This window comes from Thalassophryne amazonica, chromosome 5 (assembly GCF_902500255.1).
Source record: "Thalassophryne amazonica chromosome 5, fThaAma1.1, whole genome shotgun sequence".
Classification (NCBI taxonomy): Eukaryota; Metazoa; Chordata; class Actinopteri; order Batrachoidiformes; family Batrachoididae; genus Thalassophryne; species Thalassophryne amazonica.
In genome coordinates, this window is record NC_047107.1 from 129,312,132 (window position 1) to 129,336,804 (window position 24,673).

The 24,673-nt window shown below is 42.4% G+C and overlaps 1 protein-coding gene across 1 annotated transcript in view; it reads left to right on the forward strand.

Moving 5' to 3' along the window:
• Nucleotides 1-24,673, forward strand: part of LOC117511337 (hippocampus abundant transcript-like protein 1) — a 54,350-nt gene that overhangs the window by 12,121 nt on the left and 17,556 nt on the right. Inside the window, exons 2-7 of the mRNA XM_034171364.1 lie at nt 4,187-4,279; nt 4,615-4,677; nt 5,385-5,512; nt 10,550-10,664; nt 11,004-11,222; nt 11,577-11,690. Of these exons, the coding sequence (XP_034027255.1) occupies nt 4,187-4,279; nt 4,615-4,677; nt 5,385-5,512; nt 10,550-10,664; nt 11,004-11,222; nt 11,577-11,690 (732 nt within the window). The remainder of the gene's footprint in view (nt 1-4,186; nt 4,280-4,614; nt 4,678-5,384; nt 5,513-10,549; nt 10,665-11,003; nt 11,223-11,576; nt 11,691-24,673) is intronic.

Here is a 24,673-nt window from a genome sequence, read left to right on the forward strand (position 1 = left end):
TTCTCTGGGCCCCTCCCCAATCAGACCGGGAGTGACATGTTTAGCTGCATGTTCTCCTTGAATTGCTGTCTGTCTGAGTGGTGTCCAAAAAATGAGGTGGGCTTCATAGATAATTGGCAAAGCTTCTGGGGAAAACCTGGTCTTGTTAGGAGAGACGGCATCCATCCCACTTTGGATGGAGCAGCTCTCATTTCTAGAAATCTGGCCAATTTTCTTAAATCCTCCAAACCGTGACTATCCAGGGTTGGGACCAGGAAGCAGAGTTGTAGTCTTACACACCTCTCTGCAGCTTCTCTCCCCCTGCCATCCCCTCATTACCCCATCCCCGTAGAGACGGTGCCTGCTCCCAGACTACCAATAACCAGCAAAAATCTATTTAAGCATAAAAATTCAAAAAGAAAAAATAATATAGCACCTTCAACTGCACCACAGACTAAAACAGTTAATTGTGGTCTATTAAACATTAGGTCTCTCTCTTCTAAGTCCCTGTTGGTAAATTATATAATAATTGATCAACATATTGATTTATTTTGCCTTACAGAAACCTGGTTACAGCAGGATGAATATGTTAGTTTAAATGAGTCAACACCCCCGAGTCACACTAACTGTCAGAATGCTCGTAGCACGGGCCGGGGCGGAGGATTAGCAGCAATCTTCCATTCCAGCTTATTAATTAATCAAAAACCCAGACAGAGCTTTAATTCATTTGAAAGCTTGACTCTTAGTCTTGTCCATCCAAATTGGAAGTCCCAAAAACCAGTTTTATTTGTTATCTATCGTCCACCTGGTCGTTACTGTGAGTTTCTCTGTGAATTTTCAGACCTTTTGTCTGACTTAGTGCTTAGCTCAGATAATTATAGTGGGCGATTTTAACATCCACACAGATGCTGAGAATGACAGCCTCAACACTGCATTTAATCTATTATTAGACTCTATTGGCTTTGCTCAAAAAGTAAATGAGTCCACCCACCACTTTAATCATATCTTAGATCTTGTTCTGACTTATGGTATGGAAATAGAAGACTTAACAGTATTCCCTGAAAACTCCCTTCTGTCTGATCATTTCTTAATAACATTTACATTTACTCTGATGGACTACCCAGCAGTGGGAATAAGTTTCATTACACTAGAAGTCTTTCAGAAAGCGCTGTAACTAGGTTTAAGGATATGATTCCTTCTTATGTTCTCTAATGCCATATACCAACACAGTGCAGAGTAGCTACCTAAACTCTGTAAGTGAGATAGAGTATCTCGTTAATAGTTTTACATCCTCATTGAAGACAACTTTGGATGCTGTAGCTCCTCTGAAAAAGAGAGCTTTAAATCAGAAGTGCCTGACTCCGTGGTATAACTCACAAACTCGTAGCTTAAAGCAGATAACCCGTAAGTTGGAGAGGAAATGGCGTCTCACTAATTTAGAAGATCTTCACTTAGCCTGGAAAAAGAGTCTGTTGCTCTATAAAAAAGCCCTCCGTAAAGCTAGGACATCTTTCTACTCATCACTAATTGAAGAAAATAAGAACAACCCCAGGTTTCTTTTCAGCACTGTAGCCAGGCTGACAAAGAGTCAGAGCTCTATTGAGCTGAGTATTCCATTAACTTTAACTAGTAATGACTTCCTTTGCTAACAAAATTTTAACTATTAGAGAAAAAATTACTCATAACCATCCCAAAGACGTATCGTTATCTTTGGCTGCTTTCAGTGATGCCGGTATTTGGTTAGACTCTTTCTCTCCGATTGTTCTGTCTGAGTTATTTTCATTAGTTACTTCATCCAAACCATCAACATGTTTATTAGACCCAATTCCTACCAGGCTGCTCAAGGAAGCCCTACCATTATTTAATGCTTCGATCTTAAATATGATCAGTCTATCTTTGTTAGTTGGCTATGTACCACAGGCTTTTAAGGTGGCAGTAATTAAACCATTACTTAAAAAGCCATCACTTGACCCAGCTATCTTAGCTAATTATAGGCCAATCTCCAACCTTCCTTTTCTCTCAAAAATTCTTGAAAGGGTAGTTGTAAAACAGCTAACTGATCATCTGCAGAGGAATGGTCTATTTGAAGAGTTTCAGTCAGGTTTTAGAATTTATCATAGTACAGAAACAGCATTAGTGAAGGTTACAAATGATCTTCTTATGGCCTCGGACAGTGGACTCATCTCTGTGCTTGTTCTGTTAGACCTCAGTGCTGCTTTTGATACTGTTGACCATAAAATTTTATTACAGAGATTAGAGCATGCCATAGGTATTAAAGGCACTGCGCTGCGGTGGTTTGAATCATATTTGTCTAATAGATTACAATTTGTTCATGTAAATGGGGAATCTTCTTCACAGACTAAACTTAATTATGGAGTTCCACAAGGTTCTGTGCTAGGACCAATTTTATTCACTTTATACATGCTTCCCTTAGGCAGTATTATTAGACAGTATTGCTTAAATTTTCATTGTTACGCAGATGATACCCAGCTTTATCTATCCATGAAGCCAGAGGACACACACCAATTAGCTAAACTGCAGGATTGTCTTACAGACATAAAGACATGGATGACCTCTAATTTCCTGCTTTTAAACTCAGATAAAACTGAGGTTATTGTACTTGGCCCCACAAATCTTAGAAACATGGTGTCTAACCAGATCCTTACTCTGGATGGCATTACCCTGAGCTCTAGTAATACTGTGAGAAATCTTGGAGTCATTTTTGATCAGGATATGTCATTCAAAGCGCATATTAAACAAATATGTAGGACTGCTTTTTTTGCATTTGCGCAATATCTCTAAAATCAGAAAGGTCTTGTCTCAGAGTGATGCTGAAAAACTAATTCATGCATTTATTTCCTCTAGGCTGGACTATTGTAATTCATTATTATCAGGTTGTCCTAAAAATTCCCTAAAAGCCTTCAGTTAATTCAAAATGCTGCAGCTAGAGTACTGACGGGGACTAGAAGGAGAGAGCATATCTCACCCATATTGGCCTCTCTTCATTGGCTTCCTGTTAATTCTAGAATAGAATTTAAAATTCTTCTTCTTACTTATAAGGTTTTGAATAATCAGGTCCCATCTTATCTTAGGGACCTCGTAGTACCATATCACCCCAATAGAGCGCTTCGCTCTCAGACTGCACGCTTGTAGTTCCTAGGGTTTGTAAGAGTAGAATGGGAGGCAGAGCCTTCAGCTTTCAGGCTCCTCTCCTGTGGAACCAGCTCCCAATTCAGATCAGGGAGACAGACACCCTCTCTACTTTTAAGATTAGGCTTAAAACTTTCCTTTTTGCTAAAGCTTATAGTTAGGGCTGGATCAGGTGACCCTGAACCATCCCTTAGTTATGCTGCTATAGACGTAGACTGCTGTGAGGTTCCCATGATGCATTGTTTCTTTCTCTTTTTGCTCTGTATGCACCACTCTGCATTTAATCATTAGTGATCGATCTCTGCTCCCCTCCACAGCATGTCTTTTTCCTGGTTCTCTCCCTCAGCCCCAACCAGTCCCAGCAGAAGACTGCCCCTCCCTGAGCCTGGTTCTGCTGGAGGTTTCTTCCTGTTAAAAGGGAGTTTTTCCTTCCCACTGTAGCCAAGTGCTTGCTCACAGGGGTCGTTTTGACCGTTGGGGTTTTACATAATTATTGTATGGCCTTGCCTTACAATATAAAGCGCCTTGGGGCAACTGTTTGTTGTGATTTGGCGCTGTATAAAAAAAATTGATTGATTGATTGATTTGAATTTGTTTTCGTCATGTGCTGTTATGCTTTTGGATTTAGATTAAACTGTGATCTTTGCCAGCTTGACATAACTTGCTCTTTTAAAAACAATTGTAGTGAGGTTTTACCCATAGTGGTGTGTTTAAAGAAGAAAAACATTTATCCTGTGGGAGTATTTTTCTTAAAAAAAAAAAAAAAGTCATGTATTTCTTGAATTTATGCTGGTTTCTGTCCTGCTCTGTGTGTAAGCCAATGATGCAGGCTCCTAAAATGCTCCATGATGTCTTCAAATTGGCACAACAGAATCATTATCATGACAAACACAAGAAAAAGCCAATAGTTGAAGTCATGACTGTTTAATGCGTCCACACACTCATTATGTCCCACTGACCTGTTTCCAGAAGAGCTGCTTTTGGGCAGATGGTCCACAACCTCTGTGGTTTCCCACAGATTAAATATTCAGTGTTGCTGTTTTGTCGTCTCTCGCAGCACGGCCGAGGCCGGGCCAGAGTAATACACGCGGTGGTTGTGATCTTCCTGGAGTTCTTTGCCTGGGGGCTTCTGACCATGCCTATGCTGAATGTGAGTAAACACACAAAGAACTGCAGCACATTATAAAAATACTAGGACAAACCTGCAGCTTGCACGGGCTCAGGTGAAGCTGGGATGCTTTTGCTATTTGAACTCCAATAACCTTTCCAGGTCTCACAGGACCAATAACAGGATAAAACTGTGTTCCATATTTGAAACTGATGTATCAAACAAGAGCAAAGAGGGAACTAGACAACATTTATGTGGCAGACACACACACACACACACACACACACACACACACACACACAGAGTTCCTGTGGGAATGGATCTGAAGGTGAAGCTAATTTAAAGACCACACATGTGATATTCTGTTCTGGTTCTAGGTGCTTGATAAGACGTTTCCTCAGCACACCTTTCTGATGAATGGCCTGGTGCAGGGCGTCAAGGTAAGAGGACTACAAGGTGAACAAGCGATTATTGTCTGGTACTGTTGAACCAGTTTGTCTCCAAACACCCAACAGCTATTTAAAATCAGTGATGGTCAGAAATCCCAGTTTTAGTTTGCATTATCTTCTAAAACCTGTTGATTTGCTTCTGGGTTAAACTGCTTTAGAACAGCTGTTACCATAGATAGACTTGGTTTAATAGAATAAAATCTCAATTCAGTGGATATACCTGAATTGACAAGTTGCTAGTTGCTTAATTATGAAAAAAAAAAAAGACTGTTGATTAATGTCATTATTATGTAGAGCGCTCATCTCTGGGATCTTTATTCAGTACAGCATAAAATACTACAAACATTTTCTAAAGAATGTAAAAAGTTACACCCAGTGATGAAAGTTTTCCGGAAATGAACAGAAATCCGGGTTTTTACTCACATGTTTTTACTTTCATTGTTATGTTTGACAACATACGCCAGAATCCATTCATTCAGTTCATTTCAGTTCCACATCCAAACAGTTGGGAGCAGTAATGCACTGTGTTGGTTCCCCCACCCCCAAGGGGCTTCAGGCCTTTGGCCCTTCCCAAAACCTCCAGGGTTATGGCCGACTTTCATCACTGTACACAAAATGTTAACTTTAAGGCAGAATGTCACATACAGGGAACATGAATATCTTACATGAAAACTTTAATACATGCTTCCACTTTCCAGGGCTTCTTGTCATTCCTGTCAGCTCCTCTGATTGGTGCCTTGTCAGACGTCTGGGGCAGGAAGTCCTTCCTTCTGATGACGGTCTTCTTCACCTGCGCCCCCATTCCTTTTATGAGGATCAGCCCCTGGTGAGACTAAACCATCATGTCTTTCTCCGTCTGTATTTTAGAACCCCGTCTCCAGGGTCTGTGTTTGACCGTCAGACCACCCGGAACCATATGAAAATTCAGTAAGGTACGAGGTCTGTTAGAAAACTATCCGACCTTTTTATTTTTTTTTAAAAACTATATGGATTTGAATCATGTGCGCTTGCATCAGCCAAGCTTTAACCTTCGTGCGCATGCGTTATGGCCCAGTCACACGGCACTTAACGAAGGGTGACGAAGCCCTGACGAAACAAGAAATCTGGACCTTCGTTGACTGTCGTTGGCATCATTTAACCTTCGCGCAGCCTCGTTCCTGCAGCGGGCGCTTCGTCAGGATTTTTAAATTGTTGAAAAATTTGAATGAAGGGCAACGAAAACCTCATTAGTCTGTGTTTTGTTTTGCTGTCGTTCTTGATGTTTTTTTAATCGTTTGTGTAGTTTTTGTAATGTTATTGTTTAATTTAACTTCGTTGGAGCAGCTGAACGTTTTCACACAGCGCAGAAGCCGGTTTGTGAGCTCTGAGGCTGCTGCTGTGTTCATGTACTGTCGGAAATTACAGGGCAAACTCAGCCTGCTTGCTTGGATTTTTTTATCTGTGTGGGGGGGGGCAGCTTCAGTGGGCTCAGGCACATTACATAGGCCAGAATTAATCTTTTGTGTGGCTATAATTAATTATTTTGCCACAAGCACGTGTTGAATTTGAAACAACAAAAAAGTTGTGTAATTTCCGACGGTACTTGAATGCAGCATCAGCGGCAGCAGGAGCTCCTGCATGCGCTTATTATTTTGTATTAAATATAACAGTCTGAGTGTAGGAATGACAGTCCAGTCCTTCTGTACATGTGGCAACAGGTAGATGAATTAAAATGATATAAAGAGCTGTTCTGAAGGAAGAATTCACGTTGTGGATCAGTGATCAGCTGGTGAAATAACCGCACGTGAGTCAATGCGCGCGTTCACACGCACTGATTAATTACTACTCTGATATATTCAGTCATCTTTACACTTATATTTACACTCAACAAAAATATAAACGTAACACTTTTGGTTTTGCTCCCATTTTGTATGAGATGAACTCAAAGATCTAAAACTTTTTCCACATACACAATATCACCATTTCCCTCAAATATTGTTCACAAACCAGTCTAAATCTGTGATAGTGAGCACTTCTCCTTTGCTGAGATAATCCATCCCACCTCACAGGTGTGCCATATCAAGATGCTGATTAGACACCATGATTAGTGCACAGGTGTGCCTTAGACTGCCCACAATAAAAGGCCACTCTGAAAGGTGCAGTTTTGTTTTATTGGGGGGGGGGGATACCAGTCAGTATCTGGTGTGACCACCATTTGCCTCATGCTGTGCAACACATCTCCTTCGCATAGAGATGATCAGGTTGTCAATTGTGGCCTGTGGAATGTTGGTCCACTCCTCTTCAATGGCTGTGCGAAGTTGCTGGATATTGGCAGGAACTGGTACACGCTGTCGTATACGCCGGTCCAGAGCATCCCAGACATGCTCAATGGGTGACATGTCCGGTGAATATGCAGGCCATGCAAGAACTGGGACGTTTTCAGCTTCCAAGAATTGTGTACAGATCCTTGCAACATGGGGCCGTGCATTATCCTGCTGCAACATGAGGTGATGTTCTTGGATGTATGGCACGACAATGGGCCTCAGGATCTCCTCACGGTATCTCTGTGCATTCAAAATGCCATCAATAAAATGCACCTGTGTTCTTCGTCCATAACAGACGCCTGCCCATACCATAACCCCACCGCCACCATGGGCCACTCGATCCACAACATTGACATCAGAAAACCGCTCACCCACACGACGCCACACACGCTGTCTGCCATCTGCCCTGGACAGTGTGAACCGGGATTAATCCGTGAAGAGAACACCTCTCCAACGTGCCAAACGCCAGCGAATGTGAGCATTTGCCCACTCAAGTCTGTTACGACGACGAACTGGAGTCAGGTCGAGACCCCGATGAGGACGACGAGCATGCAGATGAGCTTCCCTGAGACGGTTTCTGACAGTTTGTGCAGAAATTCTTTGGTTATGCAAACCGATTGTTTCAGCAGCTGTCTGAGTGGCTGGTCTCAGACGATCTTGGAGGTGAACATGCTGGATTTGGAGGTCCTGGGCTGGTGTGGTTACACGTGGTCTGCGGAGAAGTGCTCACTATCACAGATTTAGACTGGTTTGTGAACAATATTTGAGGGAAATGGTGATATTGTGTATGTGGAAAAGGTTTTAGATCTTTGAGTTCATCTCATACAAAATGGGAGCAAAACCAAAAGTGTTGCGTTTATATTTTTGTTGAGTGTATATTTTATCTCCCTTTTGCCAGTTTTCTGTTATAAATAAATGTATATGGCTTAGAACATAATACTGTGATACAGCAGTGACCACGGAGCACTTTTTTTTTTTTTTTAATTGGAGGAACGACGGAGTGCGCAGCGTGTCAACAGACCGTGTGGATTCTGATAATGATGGAGATGATCCCTCTTTTGTTCTGGACGAGGAACCAGAGCAGGTGGTCCATCGACATCTCCACAGATTCTGTTTGCAGTTTCTCCAGGACTCAGGTGCTATGAGCTCCGTCCCAGTGCCTAGTCCTGGAAAGCAGAGACGCAGACACACACTGCTCCAGCAGTGGCTCCAGGCGCGTTTCGTCAAGATCGTGAGCTTCGGTTTTGTTAAGTTCCTCTTTTGTCCCTTTTGCGCTCTTGCTTCCCAGACTGTTCGGTGATAAAAGCTATTTTGTCCACCTTTTCTCAACGAATTGTGACATTTTTTACTTTTTCCCTTCGTTCAGGAATCGTCGTGTGCCGTGTGACTGGGCCATTAGTTTTTTCATGCCTGTCGGTTGCGTCATTCGCCTGTGGGCAGGCTTTGAGTGAGCACTGGTCCACCCCCCTTGTCAGATTTTCATTGTCAGGGAAATGGCTGAGCAATTGGAGCAGCGCTGAATCAAATTTTTCCAGAAACTGTGAGAGACAGCCAGGTGGAAACCATTCGGAAGATTCAGACGGCTTTTGGTGAGGATACTCTGGGGGTCACACAGATTAAGGAGCATTACAACCGGATTAAAGACTGCCCACAGCGGAGGGCGGCCATCGACAGGCTAAAACCACCAGATCATTTCCAAAGTGAACGCTCTGGTGATGTGGGACCGTCGTCTGACTACCAGAGAAATAAAGATGTGGACATCAGCCCTTTTGCGGCACATTCCACTGTTACAGGAGATTTTGGAAGTTGGAAGTCTCACAGGACAAGTTGTGACATGCCCAGCTGTTACACAATTTCTCGGATACTCACTCGACTGAAAAACCACCGAAAGCTGTCTGAATCTTCCGAATGGTTTCCAACACGGACGTGCTTTTTGTTTTGCGCCATTGCGGCTCCGTCCCGACGTGCGAATTCCTCCGCACGTCTTTCATTACAAAATCTCCTGTAACAGTGGAATGTGTCGCAAAAGTGCTGATGTCCACCTCTTCTTTATTTCTCTGGTAGTCAGACGACGGTCCCACATCACCAGAGCGTTCACTTTGGAAATGATCTGGTCGTTTCAGCCTGTCGATGGCTGCTCAGAGCGCGGCGCGCCCTCCGCCGCTGTGGGCCGTCTTTAATCCGGTTGTAATGCTCCTTAATCTGTGTGACGCCCAGAGTATCTTCACCGAAAGCCGTCTGAATCTTCCGAATGGTTTCCACCTGGCTGTCTCTCACAGTTTCTGGAAAAATTTGATTCAGCGCTGCTCCAATCACTCAGCCATTTCCCTGACAATGAAAATCCGACAAGGGGGCTGGACCAGTGCTCACTCAAAGCCTGCTCACAGGCGAATGATGCAACCGATAGGCGTGAAAAAACTCACGCATGCACACGAAGGTTCAAGCTTGGCTGACGCAAGCGCACATGATTCAAATCCATATAGTTTTTAAAAAAAATAAAAAGGTCGATAGTTTTCTAACAGACCTCGTATATCTTATATATTATATTCCAATTCTAAGGTGGAACTATGCCAGTATACAAAGGTATATCTAAAAAGGAAGAGTAAAATAGGAGAGTAGAAAAGAGGAGAGTAGAGCCACTTAGGTGCCTGGTCTTGAGAACCAGGGATGGTAGGTTACAAAGCTTTTATATCCCATGGGAACTCTCCCTACACACCCAAGCAGCTCAAGAAAAAGGTATATATAATATAATAAGACATAAGAATGATAAGACATCACAGGACAAGATTGTTATCAAACACAAAGGAACCAACTATTTTGTAAGCTACGATGAACGTTGCTAAGGCCGGCTAGATAAGCTAATGTTAGCTGTTAGGTATAACTAATTGTACCCCACTCCTCCAGTATTTACTTAAATATAATATTAAAAAGAACAAGAAACAGTAAAGCATGTAGAAATGTATATGGAGACATAAGTATATATATTTGCAGAAAAGAGAAAAACTGCACCATTTTAATCACCAAACCTGCAGCTGCCAGCGTTGCACATCTTGCTGTTTCTTCTTCTGCTATATTTTTAACACAGTATTCAGTAGCTTCGCCCTCGTGTGGGAACACATGTAATTACAGCTGATCATCCCAGTAACCACTTAAAGCATTAAACACACACATATATATATATATATATATATATATATTATAAAATCTCATAAGGTGAATGAGGGTGAGGCAGCCTATTAGATAATTAATAGGCTAAGCTATAATTGTGACTTTGAAGTTCAGTTGGGTTTCTGTGCAGCAGGGTTCAGGCGGTCACAGTTTGAACAGTCACATGTTGTTCATGTGAATAGCTGAAAATCAGCCAAGAAAGCACAAGCTGGTCCAGGATCTGCTGAATCTGTAGCGGGTCAGACAGCCAGTGGTCTCTGACTTCTTGGAGTGGCAGAAGTAGTTTGCCATAACCACTGGCTGTCTGAGGCATGAACATCTCCCCATCACCCAAAAATGAACTCCTAGATCAATCTGTAATGTTATTTACAATAAATCCTCTGTTTCTTCAGGTGGTATTTTGCTCTAATCTCGGTCTCGGGGATCTTTGCCGTGACCTTTTCCGTCATCTTTGCCTATGTTGCTGACATCACAGAAGAGGAGGAGCGGAGCACGGCCTACGGCCTGGTAACGTCCCTTAAACTGAAAGTCACTCAGACCATGCACACATCTTCACAGTGCTGCTGCTGGATCGCCATCACTGTCCTGATCACATGATGCATGCGGACGGTAGTTTAACCCTTCAGGATTCATATCCATGTTTTCCATTATCAGTTTAATGTGTCATAGTGAGAATAAGCTCATTTTAAGTACATCTAACAGCAACCACACCTGCTCCTAGTTTCCATCATCCACCCAGCAGGTGGCAGGCAGGTCTGCACCTTTTTAATATTCTGTCTGTTGATGGCGTTTCAGTTGTTTCTAGCGCCACATGTTCACATCCTCTGTGTTTCTGCATCCCACCAGGTCTCTGCCACTTTTGCCGCCAGTTTGGTGATAAGTCCAGCCATCGGCGCCTACCTATCAGCAAAGTATGGCATCAGCCTGGTGGTCCTTGTTGCCACGGTGATTGCCGTGACAGACATCGCCTTTGTGTTCTTCGTCGTCCCGGAGTCGCTGCCAGATAAGCTGCGGCTGACGTCGTGGGGCTTTCCCATCTCCTGGGAGCAAGCCGACCCCTTCGCTGTGAGTTCACAGATAACGGCACCGTGGCCGCCTCGTGGCCAGGTCAAAGGTCATACGATATTTGTTTCATTCGGAGTTTCCAGAATGAAATATGTTGATGTTGATCAGCTGTCATTGGAAAAACGTTACACTCAGTTCACACCGTCGTGTCTACTCTTATTTAATTTTTTGGTTTTCTGCACTTTTGTTGAACCAGGAGTGTCTTGACCTCCATTTGACACACACCCAAACAAGTTAGTTAGTTAGTTTATCAAGAAAAGTGTCAGTTTGGGAGTTGATGCTCACGTTGTTTTCTGATTGATTTTTGAAGTGTGTCTTCGTTAGCCGACTGATTATTTGTGTTTGTGTGTCCAGTCTCTGCGTCGTGTGGGGAAAGACACCACAGTGTTGCTGATCTGTGTCACGGTGTTCCTGTCGTACCTCCCTGAAGCCGGCCAGTACTCCAGCTTCTTCCTCTACCTGAACCAGGTCACCTTTGGCTCATGCTAATGTTAGCTTGAGGTCGCTCTGAAATATCTCTAACTATGAAATATGTTTGTCAGGAAATTTAAAGATGATGTAAAAATGATGATGATGTAGAAATTTAAAGATGGTGTAGATTTTAGTGATTCATCAGTTTATGTGTTCCTCTAAAGACATCAACATATAGTACCTAAGTTCTTAGGTTTCCATTTGATAGCATAATGATTATACTTTTTATTTTCCTATAGTATGCTAACAGAGTTACTTTAGATAGATACCAGTACACTCTCAGCTTCTGCTTCTACAACTTAGCCTACTAACTATATTTGATTTTACTACTAGTCTACATACTAATTACCTATACTACAGTCTTCTCCTGTGATGTCTTATCCTTCTTATGTCTTATTACTTATTATATATACACCTTTTTTCTTGAGCTGCTTGGGTGGGTAGGGAGAGTTCTCATGGGATAAAAAAGCTTTTTAACCTACCATCCCTGGTTCTCAAGACCAGGCACCTAAGTGGCTCTACTCTACTCTCTTCTACTCTCCTATTTTACTCTTCCTTTTTAGATATTTAGATATACTTTTGTATACTGGCATAGTTCCACCTTAGAATAAGCAAAGTGCGCAACGCATCTGCGCATGCGTGGGTCAAACCGGAGCAAACATTCCAGCTACCACACTCACACTGCTCCCGTTGAATTCTGTATACAGTAGCAGTAGCGGACTGTAAAAGTTAAGGCTTTTACAGGGATTGTTTCAAAGGCTTTAAGCCTTAAGCGACACATACAATAATGACAGGGGCGCATTGTGCTGTTTTCAAATGCTCAAATGGAATTTATAGGCTTGAAAGTTGGCTGAATACACACGATTGCAAACCTCCGCCGAGTCCAAACAAAGACGGAAAGAAGAAGAAATGTGGTTGTAAACCTGCGTTCATTCTGCACAATTTCGCCACAGAAAAGAAAGATCCAGACGGACGTAAAAGACGGACTAAAATTGTAAGTTTCTTGCACACATTTATTTTGTCAATATCCTGAAACCGTGCCGCCGTTTTCGTGCATCAGCTTATGACTGTAATGTCGCGCCATGAATGACGTGGTGCGTAATATTGTAAAATTGACATGTTCTATAAACAAACTGCATGCATGCACATATCACTGTACATCTGTCAACTTATCAAAACAAACATGACACTATAGAGGTTATATCTGAGACCCACCTTCATTGTCGTCATTATAAAGCCGGCGGAGTAGCGATTTCTCATCCCTGCTTAGCAAATATTCTGCAATATCCACAGTTTCAGTCGCTGGACTTCATCTAACCATCCGTCAGTTGCCTTCAAGGGGTCAGAAATTTGTCTCCAACTATCAAGGACTGGTCATTTTCAACAGCAGCGCGCTCTTCCTCCTTTGTCGGCACTAACAGTAGTTTCTGTAACAATGCAGCACACACAAGCGCAGCCAGCTCTTCTTTCCATTTCTGTCCTCTGCCATACGTAGTCCTGGTTGTAACAGGCAATCCGTGGAGCTGACAAAAACGCTTTAAATCGTCAACTTTCCAGCGGTTGAAATGATCCATATCACAGCACTCCTCGACGCTTTCTGCTGCCATATCTTGTGGGTTGGTAGTCGAAAAATTTAGCCTACCCATAATGCACCGCGCGGCCTAAGATCTGCACTTCGCTTATTGGAATATAATATATAAGCAGGGTTGGGTAGGATTACTTTGAAATGTAATCAGATTACTAGTAATCCAAATGTATGTATGTACATACATACATACATACATACATGTAATCCACATGTATTCTTTCAAAGTAATCCTACCCAACCTTGTATATAAGATATACCTTACTGAATTTTCATGATGTTTTGTAGGTGGCAGAGTGTCAGTTTTCAGCCCTTTTCTTGTCCCTCCAGAAATATATGATGCCAGAATTTCAATAATTAATGTAACAGTGTAGCTATAGATATGCAGAGGTACATTTTTGCGGATGATGTGGTTCTTATGACTTCTTCAGGCAGTGACCTCCATTGGGCACCGAGTAGGTTTGAGTCTGACTGTGAAGTGACTGAGATGAGAATCAGATCTGCAAATCTGAGACCATGGTTGTCCTGGCCCTTTGGCCACTAGGTGGCATCACTGAACAAGATTGGAAAAAAAAAAAAAATAGATTTCATGACAGTGGTCCTCTGTTGGAACAGGGTGGACTGTCCCCTCCGGGTCAGGGGAGAATTATTGCCACCTAATGGAGGAGTTTAAGTATCTCAAGGTCTTATTCATGAGTTGGAGTAACTTGGAGCGTGAGATTGATGGACAGATTGGGGTGGCGTCTGATGTTTTATGGACTGTGTACCAGACCATCCTGGCGAAGAAGGACACAAGGCTCTCAATTTACCAGTCGATTTATACTCCCGTCCTCACTTATGGTCATGAACTTTGGGTAATGACTGAAAGGATAAGGTTGTGGATACAAGCGGCGGAAATTGCTCCACCTGGTATCCAGGCTTATACTCTTGAGGTCCTCAACTATGTGGGAGGGACTCTGAGTAGACCTGGTGCTTCTTCACGTAGAGTGAAATCAGCTGAGGTGGTTTGTGTATCTGGTGAGGGTGCCCGCTGGTGGTCTTCCTAGGGAGGTCTTCCAGGCATGACGAACTGGAAGGAGGCCCCGAGGAAGATCCAGGACACACCGGAGGGATTATATTTCCCAGCTGGTTTAGGAAAACTTCAGGATCCCCCAGGAAGAGTTAGGGGACTTGGCTGAGTGTAGCTAATATATTTTATTTGTGTAGTACCAAATCATAACAAAGCTGACTCAAGGCACTTCATATGAGTCATGTCTAACTTTATCAACCCCCCGAGCAAGAATACAGGAGACAGTGATTAAAAAAAACAAAAAAACTCGCTCTGATGATAATGAGGAAGAAACCTCAAACAGACCAGACTCAGAGGGGTGACCCGCTGCTTAGACCACTCCAACAGTTACAAGGTTTTTACAGACTGTACAAGAATTGTTTACAAACAGAAGAGCAGCAGAAACAGAGTCCTTACTTGAAAATTCAGCAGAAGCCAATCTAGGATCTCTAATACGTAGGTGTCCATCTGCAGCACCAGTAGGCTGCAGGGCAGGACCTCCGGTCAGTGGTGCAACAAGCATGGAATCCCAAGGTTAGTCCAGCGCCCCTGGGTGATGCAGGGCCAGGATATGTCATTGGTGTTGTCAGTGCCTTGGACAGAAAGGAAAAGAGCAGAGTCTAGTGGCCAGCGATCACCTTAGTTTTTCCTGGTTTTCTTGTTGTTTAATGCTGACAAATTATACTGTATTTCTGGTCTTGTCTTTCTGATGCCTGATTCTGTTTTTTTTTCCTCTCTCTCTGTTTAATGGTGCGTTTACACATAACCAAGACGCGTTACGAATGTCATTTTTGTTATTCGTGACACATTCCTGACATTCTTAATGTGACTTAACGCATCTGAATAGGTTTCTTAATAGTGCGTGTTGGTGCCTGATATTGTTGATATCCGTGGAGCATGTTTTTGCCTGTCAAAAAAATCTTCCACGAATGTCACACACCACCCTCATTTCACCTCACGTCATGGAGGTCGCAACTGAGCGTATTGATCCGTCTTGATGAGTAGTGATCCTTAATAGAACGTGACAACGTTCGTAGTGGTTCCTGTGATGGTTCTTGGAGCCCAAACTGTCACGTGTTATTACGAAGTGACACGGAAACTGTCAAGTTTTGACACGACATGTACTGCAGCGTCACATTTCATTGCGCGCTACGACGAATCAGTTTTCTGTCATGTGCACAAAATTAAACTTGGCTCCACAGTGTTCAGTTTGATGCAGTATGCCAAAGAGGAACAGTGACGCAAAGTCAGGCAAGTGTCGTTCCACAGTTCCTGCTGAAGCTTCTCAGGATGCTCCTGCAGATGTTCCACCTGCTGTTGTAACCGATGAGCAGGAGAACGAGTCTGAGCCAGAGAAGCGAGAGGAGACTCACGTGCTACACGTGAGTCATTTCAGCTTGGGACTCCGAGGGCGGTCGCATCTCCTCCACTCTCCCTTATCTCTCTGCTTTAACCTTCAAGTCCCTACTTCACCAGACTGGATCTATTGGACTACTATTGGATTAACCATGGAATTGATCAGCTGGTCTCTGAACGCTATTGACACCATTTTTTCTACAAGAAGGTCAGGACTGGGGGAATCCTGCCTGCCCAGGTGGAATGTATCCTGGGGGCTATGTCCTCGACTCCTGGAGTTCCTGGCGTGTGGCATGCTTGGCGCCTTTCTCTGTGGAGGACGTCGAGGACCTATTCATTTTTGGTCGTATGGTAGCAGGGCTGGTACTTTTTGGCTTATGTGCTGCCCTGATCTACCGGAAAATTGGCAAGACGGCATCAAGAACCACGGGCCCTCGCTTGTCTGTCATGATTAATGAGGTTGGCAAGGCAGTGCATTCTCAGACTGCGATGACTCTTGAACTCAGATGCAAATTGGATGACACCTTGGAGCTGATGCGTGCCTTGCAGTTGAAGCTAAAGGTTTCGGAGGCCGGGAAATATTCTTAAGTCAAAATTAGGAATATTCTTAATTCATAATTAGGATTTGGCTGAGTGAGTGGAACTGTAAAAAGTGTTTTTCACTACTCGGCTGCAACACTACAGGCATCAAGGTCAATTGCCCACTGTTTTTCCTCCAGAGGAATTTATCCAGGCTCTGGTGAGATTATTTGGCTCCATTCTTATCTCAACCCACAAGGACAATAAACTGACAGACTTACACATGGACCAAAGCATGCTCCAGCCTCTCATCACTCTTCCTGCCCCTCCCTCCCTGCGGCAGGCCTCGTTCTCTCAAGCTGACCTGGCAGCGCGACCTGACTAGGGTGGTCCATAAAAATGGTCAATTTTTTTTTTTTTTTTTTCAAAAAACGTCAAGTCTCACCCTCTAAATTTGTTGTACCTAACATAAAAACACATCATGTACAATTTCATAAAACTCTAATAATTTTTACTGGTAGCACACAGCCCTTAAAGATTTTGCTGGCAATAACTTTGTCATATAGTATGGTCATTTCCAGATATTTCCAAATTATTTCTGTCAGTTTAATATTGATATGTCAGGACAGAAATTATGGCAATACATTGAAAAATCAAATCTTTTCATATCCTATAAAATAGTTAACACTAAAACATGAATTGTGAGATGCAGTTCTTCTCGTACATGTATCATGCTCCTACAATACCTACATACTGGGGTAGCGAAGATTTTGTAACAATCAAACATTGCATTTTCATTTTATTGATGAAATACTGTTTGATTCTTGATAAATTTAAAAAAGTCTATGCTTTATATATTTCCACATATATTTTGATCTAGCTCCAAACAATAATATTCTTTATGCCTTGCAGTACTTAATATTCAAAAATGTATGAAGCAGCACAAGAACCAATTATACAGCTGTGTAACATAAGAGAACATCCTTTACATGATAATGATATTTAAGTTGCTTGCATCATGACCAAGACTTGCTGCCGTTTCAGTCAGAATATAGGTGGCACTTCTGTCTGTTGTTTTGGTCCTATCCAATGCTGCTGCAAGGCCTGGTGTTACAACAGCTTTAATTTTAGTGGCTTTTTGTGGCACTGGCATAACAAATTCTTCATCTGGACTTTCTGTGTTCTCTTCACTCTGGCTGGAGACAGTGTCAGGTAGTGAGACATTAGATGGTCCAGGCTCCTCCAGTTTCTCTTTGTATTTTGCTTCTGCAGCTTTCCTTTTTTCTGCTCTTTGTTCTTTGGCAGTTTGTATTTATCTATGCCTGTCATGCATCCCCTTCTACCTTTCTCTCACTGAGCAAGTAGGAACTGTCTGTCATCTTCAATCTTTATCATTGTTAGGACATCCTGATGTGCCATGTCAATCAAGACCTCCAAAGATTCACAAAACACTGTTTCATCTTTCTTCTGCTTGTCTGTATTGCGATTCTTGGTCTTTTTCAATGTTTTCCACTTTCCGAACACCTTTTCTAACTTTGTGATCAGATGCTGCTTTGCCCTCAGTGGGATTCTAGCTCTCTCCCAAAAAGGAATTGCCATGTCTATAGAGGTCACAGCAGCATCATGGACAGTTTTCTTCAAATCAGTGTGTTTGAAGAAAAATACCTTGAGTATTTGCCCATTTGAGGGCAATTTGTTTCCCTTTATTTCAGTCGGTGGAACCAATAAGGTATACAAATGTTCTACTTCTAGTAGCTGACATGTTTTACTGAAGTTTCCAGTTAATGGTTAAGCATGTTAAGTCAGCAAGTGTCTCTTTTTACATTTATCTCATGTTAGATTCACCATCACCAAAGATCTGAAAGAAAAGAAGCTGTGAATTGAAGCAAAATTTTCAGCTTGTAGCCTAAAATAACATTTTTGAAAGTATGTTGTTTGTGAGAAATATTTAAACCCAGGTATAGTTTTAAATTGAATATAAAATTATACTTTAGTTACACTCAGGTGGTTAACTTCTATCCTCTTTATAAGTGATGTGATTAGATACTGGATAATGGATAACCTATTGCACGGGCACTCGGGCAGCGATAATTGATATATTTACAACCTTCAGCTATGATGTGCTACCTCTAAATATTAATGTATGACAAAAATATTTGGCAGGCTTTCTTTTTTCCCAAAGCATCATAAAATGAAGGGGTGAGAGTAATGAATTTCCAACTTTTTTTGAACCACCCTAGACTTGACAGTTGCAGCGGCTACAAACACACTCACATCGCCTCAATTGGGAAACAGACTGTTTCAAGTTTAGTGCACAAAAACAATGTCAAATGTATATGTGTTGTCCTAATTCTGATGTGTGCCATTATTACTGTAAACAAGTAATAATTGTAGATCAATTGCTGTTTGTATGTGGAATGTGTGTGCGGACATCTCGTTGTTGTAATGACAATGATAATAAAAGCTATCTATCTACCTCCTGCAGTCCGGTGGAGGGAGAAGCATGCGCACAATTAAACCCTGCTGCACCGCATTCAGTTTGATTGCTGACACCAAGTCGGCTAAAAGTCTCTTTTCAGCGCGCTCCTGCAGGTGTTCCACCTGCTGCATGTGCCTGATGTTTGGGAAAACGCGCGAGACGAGAGCCGCATGAAGCCACACATCTGGCTCTGTCCTCCTCCTCTCTGCACCACTCCATGACACAGAGCCCAACTACGTATGCAGTCACAAAGTTCTTCAGAAAAACTGGAGCAATCTGAATTGGTAGCAGCAGTTGGGTGAATATGGGGGTGTGTGTGGAGACAGTTCACCTCAGAAGAACTTGACAATGCACAACAAGGCGGAACACTATTCTTGACCGTGCATAATGGTTCCTGATAATTCTCCAGCAACACGTGCCATTAATCGTAACATGTGGTAACAGGTTGCAACAGTTCCTGAGGACACCTGACGCCTCTGCTCCGAATCATCACATTCGTGATCAGCGGCCAAGAATGTATACTTCGTGGCATTCGTGACTTGTCGTCGTTATGTGTAAACACAGCATAAGGTGCAGCTCCATCCACAGATGTGTGTGGTATTTGTACTGGGGACCCTCCTGTCCTGTACACCAACAGCATTTCCTGTATATTTGTTTTGTGAATTGTTCTGTAATTTATGTCTGCATCATGGCCCAAACAGAGGGTCACCCCTTTGAGTCTGGTCTGCTTGAGGTTTCTTCCTCAGAGGGAGTTTTTCCTTACCGCTGCTGCTCTGGGGGTTGGTAATGTTAGACCTTACTTGTATGAAGCACCTTGAGGCAACTCTGTTGTGATTTGGCGCTATATAAATCAAAATAAATTGAAATTGAGAGTCAGTCTGTCGGAAATAACTGCACCTGAGGCATTAATTCAGCAGGGAAGCAGAGAGAATGCTAAAGTGATCACCAGCAGCTACAACTGGACTTCACTAACAAACCTTTAGATGTAGTGAGGCAGAGACCTGTTCCGTTACTAGGGTTGGGTACCAAGAACTGGTTCTGTTCGGGTATCATTAAGAAATGATTTGATCCACTGACATCAATAGCCTTTTTTGCTTATCGATTCCATGAGTCAGTCCTTCAGAGTGGCCGTGGTGTTGTCGGGAAAATGATCATTTCTCTACGTTGATTACAGAACGCCTGCAGGGTCTGTAATCAACCGTTTCTGCAGCACGGCTCTTCTTTGAAGCTTGAAGTAATGAAGCAGTGATCTGACCCGCTGCTTCATTGGTTCTTTGTTTAAATTCGTTTTATCTTAATTTTTCCCCGCTAAAACCCCAAAGAGCATATGTCTGTGAGTAATATTTAATATTTTTATGTTAAACCGACCTGTTATGGTCTTCTGTGTAATCGAGCTAAGATTGCTCTTGCTTGCCCATACTGGTGGTTGGCTCTCACTGCGGTATTGTATCACTTCCTGTTCCGGAGCACAGCAGTGTTTTGCTGTATCTGTTAGCTGTTTAATCTGCATAGTTAGATTGAGCTAGATAACGATTTGTTTCACAGTGTAATCTTCACGTGCCTTAACTAAAGCACTCCCTCTGCTGAATCACTGCTAAATTATTTACACATTATTCACTTTGTGTGTTTTTAGGAATCCGCTAGCTTAGCGTAGCTATTAGCTCTTAGCCGGTTTAGCATGGCGGCTTCTCCTGTCTCTCCCCCACTTTTCTGCTCTGGGTGTGAAATGTTTAGTTATTCCTCGGCCTCCTTTAGCAGTAATGGTACTTGTAATAAGTATAGCTTATTCGTAGCTTTGGAGGCCAGGCTGGGCGAATTGGAGACTCGGCTCCGCACCTTGGAAAATCCTACAGCTAGCCAGGTCCCTGTAGTTTGTGTGGACCAAGGTTGCTTAGCCGCCGTTAGCTGTCCCCCAGCAGATCCCGAGCAGCCAGCAAAGCAGGCCAGCTGGGTGACTGTGAGGAGGAAGCGTAGTCCTAAACAGAAGCCCCCTGTACACCATCAACCCATTCACATCTCTAACCGTTTTTCCCCACTTGGCGACACACCCGCCGAGGAACAAACTCTGGTTATTGGCGACTCTGTTTTGAGAAATGTGAAGTTAGTGACACCAGCAACTATAGTCAATTGTCTTCCAGGGGCCAGAGTAGGCGACATTGAAGGAAATTTGAAACTGCTGGCTAAGGCTAAGCATAAATTTGGTAAGATTGTAATTCACATCGGCAGTAATGACACCCGGTTACGCCAATCGGAGGTCACTAAAATTAACATTGACTCGGTGTGTAACTTTGCAAAAACAATGTCGGACTCTGTAGTTTTCTCTGGGCCCCTCCCCAATCGGACCGGGAGTGACATGTTTAGCCGCATGTTCTCCTTGAATTGCTGGCTGTCTGAGTTGTGTCCAAAAAATGAGGTGGGCTTCATAGATAATTCGCAAAGCTTCTGGGGAAAACCTGGTCTTGTTAGGAGAGACGGCATCCATCCCACTTTGGATGGAGCAGCTCTCATTTCTAGAAATCTAGCCAATTTTATTAAACCCTCCAAACCGTGACTATCCAGGGTTGGGACCAGGAAGCAGAGTTGTAGTCTTACACACCTCTCTGCAGCTTCTCTCCCCCTGCCATCCCCTCATTACCCCATCCCCGTAGAGACGGTGCCTCTCCCAGACCACCAACACCAGTAAAAACCTATTAAGCATAAAAATTCAAAAAGAAAAATAATATAGCACCTTCAACTGCACCACAGACAAACAGTTAAATGTGGTCTATTAAACATTAGATCTCTCTCTTCTAAGTCTCTGTTAGTAAATGATATAATAATTGATCAACATATTGATTTATTCTGCCTTACAGAAACCTGGTTACAGCAAGATTAATATGTTAGTTTAAATGAGACAACACCTCCGAGTCACACTAACTGCCAGAATGCTCGTAGCACGGGCCGAGGTGGAGGAATAGCAGCAATCTTCCACTCCAGCTTATTAATTAATCAAAAACCCAGACAGAGCTTTAATTCATTTGTCATCAATTCATTAGTCTTGTCCATCCAAATGGGAAGTCCCAAAAACCAGTTTTATTTGTTGTTATCTATCGTCCACCTGGTCATTACTGTGAGTTTCTCTGTGAATTTTCAGACCTTTTGTCTGACTTAGTGCTTAGCTCAGATAAGATAATTATAGTGGGCGATTTTAACATCCACACAGATGCTGAGAATGACAGCCTCAATACTGCATTTAATCTATTATTAGACTCAATTGGCTTTGCTCAAAATGTAAATGAGTCCACCCACCACTTTAATCATATCTTAGATCTTGTTCTGACTTATGGTATGGAAATTGAAGACTTAACAGTATTCCCTGAAAACTCCCTTCTGTCTGATCATTTCTTAATAACATTTACATTTACTCTGATGGACTACCCAGCAGTGGGGAATAAGTTTCATTACAGTAGAAGTCTTTCAGAAAGCGCTGTAACTAGGTTTAAGGATATGATTCCTTCTTTATGTTCTCTAATGCCATATACCCACTATATAATTATAGTGGGCGATTTTAACATCCACATAGATGCTGAGAATGACAGCCTCAACACTGCATTTAATCTATTCTTAGACTCAATTGGCTTCGCTCAAAATGTAAATGAGTCCACCCACCACTTTAACCATACTATATATATATATATATATATATATATTATTTCCAATATAATTTATTGAAGATTTTTCAAAATTTTTACTCACACACATTTATATACAGACAAACAAGAAAACGAGACAAATAACAAAAGGAACTATAGTCATCTAGGAACAAAAAGATGACTAACAACCATACTTTAGATCTTGTTCTGACTTATGGTATGGAAATTGAAGACTTAACAGTATTCCCTGAAAACCCTTTATGTTCTCCAATACCATATACCAACACAGTGCAGAGTAGCTACCTAAACTCTGTGAGTGAGATAGATTATCTCGTCAATAGTTTTACATCCTCATTGAGCACAACTTTGGATGCTGTAGCTCCTCTGAAAAAGAGAGCCTTAAATCAGAAGTGCCTGACTCTGTGGTATAACTCACAAACTCGCAGCTTAAAGCAGATAACCTGTAAGTTGGAGAGGAAATGGTGTCTCACTAATTTAGAAGATCTTCACTTAGCCTGGAAAAAGAGTCTGTTGCTCTATAAAAAAGCCCTCCGTAAAGCTAGGACATCTTACTATTCATCACTAATTGAAGAAAATAAGAATAACCCCAGGTTTCTTTTCAGCACTGTAGCCAGGCTGACAAAGAGTCAGAGCTCTATTGAGCCGAGTATTCCTTTAACTTTAACTAGTAATGACTTCCTGACTTTCTTTGTTAATAAAATTTTAACTATTAGAGAAAAAAAATACTCATAACCATCCCAAAGACATATCGTTATCTTTGGCTGCTTTCAGTAATGCTGGTATTTGGTTAGACTCTTTCTCTCAGATTGTTCTGTCTGAGTTATTTTCATTAGTTACTTCCTCCAAACTATCAACATGTCTATTAGACCCCATTCCTACCAGGCTGCTCAAGGAAGCCCTACCATTAATTAATGCTTCGATCTTAAATATGATCAGTCTATCTTTATGAGTTGGCTATGTACCACAGGCTTTTAAGGTGGCAGTAATTAAACCATTACTTAAAAAGCCATCACTTGACCCAGCTATCTTAGCTAATTATAGGCCAATCTCCAACCTTCCTTTTCTCTCAAAAATTCTTGAAAGGGTAGTTGTAAAACAGCTAACTGATCATCTGCAGAGGAATGGTCTATTTGAAGAGTTTCAGTTAGGTTTCAGAATTCATCATAGTACAGAAACAGCATTAGTGAAGGTTACAAATGATCTTATGGCCTCAGACAGTGGACTCATCTCTGTGCTTGTTCTGTTAGACCTCAGTGCTCCTTTTGATACTGTTGACCATAAAATTTTATTACAGAGATTAGAGCATGCCATAGGTATTAAAGGCACTGCGCTGCGGTGGTTTGAATCATATTTATCTACACTCAACAAAAATATAAACGCAACACTTTTGGTTTTACTCCCATTTTGTATGAGATGAACTCAAAGATCTAAAACTTTTTCCACATACACAATGTCACCATTTCCCTCAAATATTGTTCACAAACCAGTCTAAATCTGTGATAGTGAGCACTTCTCATTTGCTGAGATAATCCATCCCACCTCACAGGTGTGCTATATCAAGATGCTGATTAGACACCATGATTAGTGCACAGGTGTGCCTTAGACTGCCCACAATAAAAGGCCACTCTGAAAGGTGCAGTTTTGTTTTATTGGGGGGGGGGATACCAGTCAGTATCTGGTGTGACCATTTGCCTCATGCAGTGCAACACATCTGCTTCGCATAGAGTTGATCAGGATGTCAATTGTGGCCTGTGGAATGTTGGTCCACTCCTCTTCAATGGCTGTGCGAAGTTGCTGGATATTGGCAGGAACTGGTACACGCTGTCGTATACGCCGGTCCAGAGCATCCAAAACATGCTCAATGGGTGACATGTCCGGTGAGTATGCCGGCCATGCAAGAACTGGGACATTTTCAGCTTCCAAGAATTGTGTACAGATCCTTGCAACATGGGGCCGTGCATTATCCTGCTGCAACATGAGGTGATGTTCTTGGATGTATGGCACAACAATGGGCCTCAGGATCTCCTCACGGTATCTCTGTGCATTCAAAATGCCATCAATAAAATGCACCTGTGTTCTTGGTCCATAACAGACGCCTGCCCATACCATAACCCCACCGCCACCATGGGCCACTCGATCCACAACATTGACATCAGAAAACCGCTCACCCACACGACGCCACACACGCTGTTTGCCATCTGCCCTGGACAGTGTGAACCAGGATTCATCCTTGAAGAGAACCCCTCTCCAACGTGCCAAACGCCAGCAAATGTGAGCATTTGCCCACTCAAGTCAGTTACGATGATGAACTGGAGTCAGGTCGAGACCCCGATGAGGACG